The following is a 7,570-nucleotide window of genomic DNA, read 5'->3' as shown; positions in this document are numbered from 1 at the left end:
ATTATTCAATTAAAAACCCCCCCACGTAATTGCCAGATATTAATATAAATATTTAAATTGACAAATAATACAAAGCAATGGTTTTTTTTTTTTTTTCCTTTTTGTCTTTTTTCGTGACCGGCAACGGATCGCAACCCTCAGTGTCACGCCCGTACCGGACCGGGACCGGCAACAGGATCGCAACCCTCGGTGTTGCGCCCGCACCTCGCTCAGCCAGTGAGCGGCCGGTCTGTACGTGGGATCCGAACCCTTGGCGGGAGCGCCATCGCACTCCCAAGCGGCGCACTGTAGCAGTGCGCCACCGGACCAGCCCTAAAGCAATGCTTTTAATTTATCTTCTTATATTTTTCATATCTTCTAAAATGATTCCTAGTTTTATTACACAGAGATCAGAAAATGTGATATGTACTTGTTTTTCTCTCCCTCTAATTGTTTAATCATTTCAGCAAGAAACCTGAAGAAAGCAGGAATCAAACATGGTAGGCTTAAAAACACTATTTTGGACATGAAAATTCCCTTGTATCTTTCTCATTTTAAAATATTTTAAAATAAGCTTAGTACTTGTATAAGATAGCAGATAAACTGTTACTGTATTTTGTCTGCTTACTGATGATAGCATTAATTGTCTTAATCTTCAGCCTAGATTACAATGTGACTCAATTAACTCAATATGCCTACTTTCATAAGCTGTTAAGACCTCTGAGATTTTTTTACTTTTATGTAGGAAGCTCATTTTTCTGCTCTCTAATATAAAAGTATTATTGATGTTATTGCTTATTTATATAATATGATTAATTAATTGAAGTACTGATTAGCTTTTATTCACTGTAATTTGGAAATTTGGATTTATTTTCCTTTTTATTTATTTGTTTTATTATTTATTTGTTTGGTTTTTGGCGGCTGGCCAGTAAGAGGGTCTAAACCCTTGACCTCAGTGCTCTCAGCACCATGCTCTCCTAAGCGAGCTAGCCAACCAGGCTTGGATTTATTTTCTATATTCAAATGTCTTATATATCTAAATTCCACTTTTAAGAATATTTCTGTTTTGTTTGATTGTTATTTTTGCAGAACATGGTTGGAGAGTGGGCATTACCAGAAGAAATGGCTGATAATCCACCACCCTCTAACAATTGCATATTGGGGCATGTGCTTCACAGACTAGTTGAAAAATCTCTTCCTCCGCAAGTTGAATCAACAGTACCTGAGTTACCTTCATTTGCTGTTAAAGGATGCTTATTGGGGAAAACACTAAGTGGAAAAACTACCACTCTAGACTCTCTACAAAAAGGTAGAATTTCTCTTTTCCCTCTTCATTTATACTGACTGTGACTGCAAATGTCTGTCTATAGAAAACATACAAGAGGCTCTGCTGATATATTAGGAAATCTCTGTCATCAAAAATTTTATGGTAGGGTGATGACAACATTTATTGGTCAAGCCATACTTACTCAGTCCTAAAAACGAGGTACTGATAGACGCTACAACATAGATGAACCTTGGCAGCACTATGCCTAGTGAAAGAAGCCAGACACAAAAGATTACATAATGTATGACTCCATTTGTGTGAAATATTCAGAATAGGCAAATTTGTAGAGACAGAAATTACTTTGGTGGTTGCCAGGGGCAGGAGTAGGGGAATAGGGAATGACAGCTTAGTGGGTATGGGGTTTCCTTTTGGGGTGATGAAAAATTTTTGGAACAAGGTAATGGTGATGGCTGCACAACATCATGAATGTCTAAATGCCACTGAATCGTATCCCTTAAAATGGTTTAAATGGTTACTTTTATGTTGTGTGAATTTTACCACAATAAAAAGCAGCTTGATCCAAAAGATAGTTCTAGGGGGCCCTAAGGACAGTGTTATAGGGTGAAGCAGCACATGAGGACAATTATATCAGTTTCCCAAATGAAAAGCTATTTATAAAATTGTCTTTTGCACTTTAGTCTTTCCAATTCAGATACTTTCTATTGAGACTCTTGTGCAAGAAGCTATTCAAGCATTTCATGACAATGAAAAAGTCAATGAGGCCCTACCAACTCAGAAAGAAGAGGCTCCAACAGTTCTACAAGAGGGTAGTAAAGAAAGCCAGGCAAGTGTGATTCCAGTTTTCTTTTCTGCACATAGTACACTAGAGATTTGAAGCTGGGTGGAATCTAAAAGATTTTTTAGAGCAGAGGTCTTTTCTTTAAAAGTTCAGAGAGTAAATATTTTAGGTTTTGTGAGTCAAGAGGCAACATTGTGGATATTTTGTAAGTACTCATATAACAGGAGAGAAAACTCTTGCACACCCTCCATACACCCACACTGGCTTGCCTAGGTGGATCATCTAGGTGGTAGGCTCACTTTGTGCCCAGTTGCCCTCAGCTGGAGACATTCTCCTAAGGAATGGGCCACTGTCTGCTGAGTGGGGGTGGGTGGAAAGACTGAGTTGTGGGAGTTGGGAGGGTGGTATGTGAATGTTGTGGGGGAACTCAAGAAGTCACGAACTACTAGACTGAGATCTCACCAGTCAGTGCCTAGCAGTTGCCAAATCAGAGTCCCCAGTGCGTAGTCTGAGACCAATGCTGACCCTGGGCAGCAGCTGGGGCAGGTGCTAGTGCCAGTGGGGACTAGACAGAGGAAAACGCCTGGCTTGAAGTCCAAGCTCACATTGCTAGGTTGCTTTGAGTGATGTTCAAGAACCATATCAAAACAGTTGGTAGACCACATTTGGTCCATGGGCCATACTATGCCAACCCTTGATCTAGACTAGTCGATCTCAATGGGAGAGGAAGGGGAGAAGGAAGAGCTCTCCGTACAGTGTACATGTATCACATTCCCATGAGTATTGCATCTCCTTATGCTATTGCATGAATATTCTTGGGGTGGGTGTGTCCCTACCTTGAAAATTATTGATGTGGACCAGCCCCTTCATTTTACAGAGGAGACAGTAGAGACCCTAAACATGAATTGGTTTGCTTGACGTCAGAAGGCTTGCTGATGGCTACTCCGTGATTGGGGTTCTAGATTCTAAGTCCAGTATTCTTTCCCCTACCTTATGCTCTCTCTGCATTTGAGTAAAATTAGCAGAGAATCTAATCCAGATTATTTGCATGGTCTGCAAAATAAATACCATTTAACCATAAATTCTGAAAATAACTTGGGGAAGTTTTCTTCATTGTGGGGCTATCTCTTCCTGTATTTTGTGGTAGTCTTTCTATTTTAATTAATAGTTTGATAGATAATGTACATGGTTTTTCTTTATTTCCCTATGTCTATGACTGACACCTAAGACTGACATCTAAGATTGTCCTTTTTAAGATGGTCTTCCATAAGCTCTATCTTTTTCTCTGGTTCCATTGTATTTTCAAAATAGCAGTTGCTGTGCTTTCCACAGTAATTGAAGGCCATTAAAAAGGCTTATTACATCACAGGTAACTGTGTTTCTAAAGTGCAATTATCAAATTTTGTTTATTTCTGGAAATCATCATTTAGGACTGAGACTTCAATCCCCTTTAATATTATTAATGTTAGAGATAAAATAGTGTATTTATTCTCAAACCCTTACTTATAGAACTAGAATTAGGAAGGTTATTAAAATATAACAATGTTAAAATCTCTCCCTGTATGTGTGTTTTCTCCCCAAAGGATCTGCAAAATGTATTTCCAGCTGATCCAGTTACAGGTAAAATATTACTCAAAACAGAAGGTAAAGCTATGCTTAGTAAGTAAGATATCAAAACAAATCATCCATCATTTACATTAGACAGACAAACAATAAGAGCACATTTATGTGAGCACAAACATGCGTGTAGGGAAAGAAGCAGAAGACAAGGGGAGTGTGCACAGTCATCTGTATGGCCGTTTGAGAGACAGAGCAAGATAACCTTTGCTTGAAACTAGGGATACGGGGCCGACCCGGTGGCGCACTGCTACAGTGCGCCACTCCCGCGGAGGGTTCGGATCCCACATACAGACCGGCGGCTCACTGGCTGAGCGAGCGGGCGCAGCACCGAGGGTTGCGATCCCGTTGATGTCCCGGTCCCGCACAGGCGCGACACTGAGGGTTGCGATCCGTTGCCGGTCACGAAAAAAGACAAAAAGGAAAAAAAAAAAAAAAAAGAAACTAGGGATACGAATTGAAAATTACAAGGGAATCTTTTCACCCTCCTCCTTCAAACCGTTGCTCAGTTTTCCTGTTATGAATACAGCCAAGATAAATCATCCTCACCCTGGAGAGAGTACTTTACAGTTTCTTCTCACCTGTGCGAGTGTGTGTGTCAGTCCTATTGGGGCTGTCTGTGTGTTGCTGCCTTGTTCACGGTGTTGAGGAAGGCCACAGGGTCTGGTCTCTTCAACATACATGAGCAAGTGGTTCTTTTGATAAAACTCAGTTTATTTTCAACCTTGGACAAGGCCAATAGGACCAAGATACCCAAACCTAACAAAACGATATCTCCCTTGGAGTCTGGGCCCTAGTCCTTCAGATCCTTTGTACAACCATTGAAGAAAAAACATTTTAAGTATTAAATATCTTTTTTATTTGTGCTAGTGAAGGCTTTGCCATGTTAAATAGTTTCCTCATATTCTAGCATAAAAGTCAGATCAGATCCTTCTTTGTTGTTGTCGTTACGAAGAAAAAACATTTTAAGTATTAAATATCTTTTTTATTTGTGCTAGTGAAGGCTTTGCCATATTAAATAGTTTCCTCATATTCTAGCATAAAAGTCAGATCAGATCCTTCTTTGTTGTTGTCGTTATCGCCATCATCAGCGAGCAATCTACAGATTTGCTATGAGTAAGCAACTCTTCCACAGCTGTTGGGTTTCCCATTTTTTAAAAGGACATTATCTGTCTCTTATTCCAGTTATTTATTTTGTAAGAAATCATTTTAATTGATTTTTTAAATTTTATAAGTATTAACATGTTTTATTATATAAGCCCAATTAATTGTAAACGAACTCTGAAAACTTCTTATTTTTTTCCCATAGAATTTAACTAAAAACCCTCTCTGACTTCTAGAGTTGTTTGCTTTTAAGACAAATTTATTATCTGTTACTTGATAATCCAGGAAAATAAAAATGTAACGTATTAACATTTTAACACTGTTTCTTGAGAAACTCGGCTTGTCTTTTGAAAAGAGAACCCAAACTGTATTAAAGTATTTCTAATGATATTGTTATATGAGCTTAGGCCATACAGGAAGGAAGGAAGCGGAAAACACCAAGCCACACAGTGGCCAGGACCGTAATGGTGTGGAATGAGGGTAAAAGCCGTGCTGTCGTGATTCTGTTACTTTCTTCCTCTGAGTATCTCATGCATAGCTGGATCCAATAACCTTTATGTCCAGAACTACAGAGGGTCAAATACTGACATGGTTGTTAGTTGTAAACACTGAAAATTTGTTCGTGTTACTTTCTTCCTCTGAGTATCTCATGCATAGCTGGATCCAATAACCTTTATGTCCAGAATTACAGAGGGTCAAATACTGACATGGTTGTTAGTTGTAAACACTGAAAATTTGTTCTTACCACTTTTCCTGTTGTTAGGTACTAATATGAATAGAACACCAAATGCCGAAGAAGTCAAATCAAGTGATAGTTTCTCCAAAGTAAGTATTATAATCTAATTTTGGCTACTAGTATATTTAAATGTGTCATAATTCATGGGCTTTTGGTGCGTCTTCAAATGCAATGAAATCGCAATGTGTTCCTCTTTGGTTTTAAAGTAAATTTGAGGGTAAAATATTAGCTAATCTGAGTTAACATTCTTTATGTTCTTAATATTCTTTGTATAAAAACCAGTGGAAATTACTATTCAGTTTTGCCAGGTAAGAAAGTAAACATGTACTTTTTAAATTTTAGACATGCCAAATTTATTTTTGTGTTTTTCTTTATTTTTATTTAATTTATGACTTTTATTTCTTTTCATGCCCTCTTTACCTTTAAAGAATGTTTCCAGAATTTCTCCTTAGCCTTGTTGGTGACTCTATAGAATTTTTTATTAATCTCTGAAAAAATATTTACAATAGTTCACTTAGTATTGCTCCTAATGGAAATTAATGTTTCCATAAATAATATTGCTTTACTGTATATGGAAGCAATTTTTTGTCATCAAATAGAATGACTGTATTAATAAAGTGGAATTTTATTTACTTTATTTTCATTATATTTTATATATTTATTATGTGTTTCATCATGGAAAGCAATTTTATAATATTTTGGAATTCAAAACTGCTTAAACTTTTGGAAGGATATATACCAAACTGTAAACATGCTGACCAATGTGGGGGGATGGGGAATGGATTTAGAAAAAGCAATAAAGGGGGACTTATAATGTTTACTCTGTGCATTTGAAATATGAATTACCAGAAAGGCTAAGTATATTTTTATATTTACACTTATTGATTTACAAATCCCCCAAATTCCATACTGAATTCAAATCAGAGAGCATACTTTGTTCTCTGTACTGTTTTAATAACTTGGATATATCAATGAACAAAAGAGTTCCCTGCCCTTATGGAGTTCACACTGCAGTAGAGAAAGACAGATAGTAAACCATAAACACATAAATAAATGAATTGTATGACACATTAGATGGTAATAGTGCCATGAAAAAATAAAAAGTAGAGTAGATCAAGGGTGATCAGGAACACAGACCATGTGGGCAGGAGAAAAAGGAAGGTTGTTATACTAAATGCGGTAGACCTCCCTGAGAAAGTGAGATTTAAGCAGTTTGCCAGAGGTGAGAGAATCAGCCAACTGGGTCTGGACGCCTTCCAGGCAGCAAGAATGGCTGGATGCTAGATGACAGTCATGAGGCAGGAAGGTGTCTGGCCAGCAGGGCAGGATGAGGTTACAGACAGGAGCAAGAGGCAGGAGAATCAAGTCAGTCAGGGCTGTACAGGCAATTATTAAGACATTTGGAGGAAAATGGGGAGTTTTTGTGTAGAGATATAACATCATTTGACCTAAATACTCACTCCGGTGGCTGAGTAAAGAATAGACTTAGGGAAGTTTCTGTTCTAGTGATATCAAGTAGCTTATATTGAACTAACCCTCCAATAGATAATAATCATAAATGCTGGACAAAATATAGAAGCTAATTATTTGAGAGCCAAAAGAAGACAGCAAAAAGGCAAAGCAGCAAACAAGCAACCCCCCCCCCATCCCAAATAGGCACAAAATACATAGAATTTGACCACTGAAAGCAGAGAACTTCACTGGGCAAGAGCCATGGTTGCACAGATTTTCCCCAGAGGGCACATCCCAGTCTGCATGGCATGAGTAACTAGAGCTCAAGCAGAAGACTCAATTTTTCTGATTTAAGGTATCAGAGGATGAAGTTTGGGGATGCCAGAGCAGCTGAAAATTACAGAGGAAGATCTTAGAAGGAAGGAAACCTCAAAATCTGCACACAAATTTTCCTTAAATTCTTCCCTGACTCCAGAGTTGTGCCAAGTGATTAATGTCTTCATCAGAGATCATGGCTCTACAAACATTTGAAATTTGACTTTTACAAGTGAACAGATATGATATGGGGGGAGGGGTGGGGGTGGAGAGGAACAGGTAAAGGGGCGTGAAAATCAAC

The 7,570-nt window shown here is 38.1% G+C and overlaps 1 protein-coding gene across 1 annotated transcript in view; it reads left to right on the top strand.

Annotated features, from left to right (window-relative positions):
- Positions 1–7,570, top strand: part of SPEF2 (sperm flagellar 2) — a 200,523-nt gene that overhangs the window by 65,623 nt on the left and 127,330 nt on the right. Inside the window, exons 11-14 of the mRNA XM_008574789.1 lie at positions 1,069–1,288; positions 1,945–2,090; positions 3,629–3,704; positions 5,530–5,591. Coding sequence (XP_008573011.1) covers positions 1,069–1,288; positions 1,945–2,090; positions 3,629–3,704; positions 5,530–5,591 — 504 coding nt within the window. The remainder of the gene's footprint in view (positions 1–1,068; positions 1,289–1,944; positions 2,091–3,628; positions 3,705–5,529; positions 5,592–7,570) is intronic.

Source organism: Galeopterus variegatus, unplaced genomic scaffold (assembly GCF_000696425.1).
Source record: "Galeopterus variegatus unplaced genomic scaffold, G_variegatus-3.0.2 Scaffold1104, whole genome shotgun sequence".
In the NCBI taxonomy this organism is placed as follows: Eukaryota; Metazoa; Chordata; class Mammalia; order Dermoptera; family Cynocephalidae; genus Galeopterus; species Galeopterus variegatus.
Note: the sequence above shows the minus strand (reverse complement) of the source record. Positions and strands in the feature narration are given on the sequence as shown.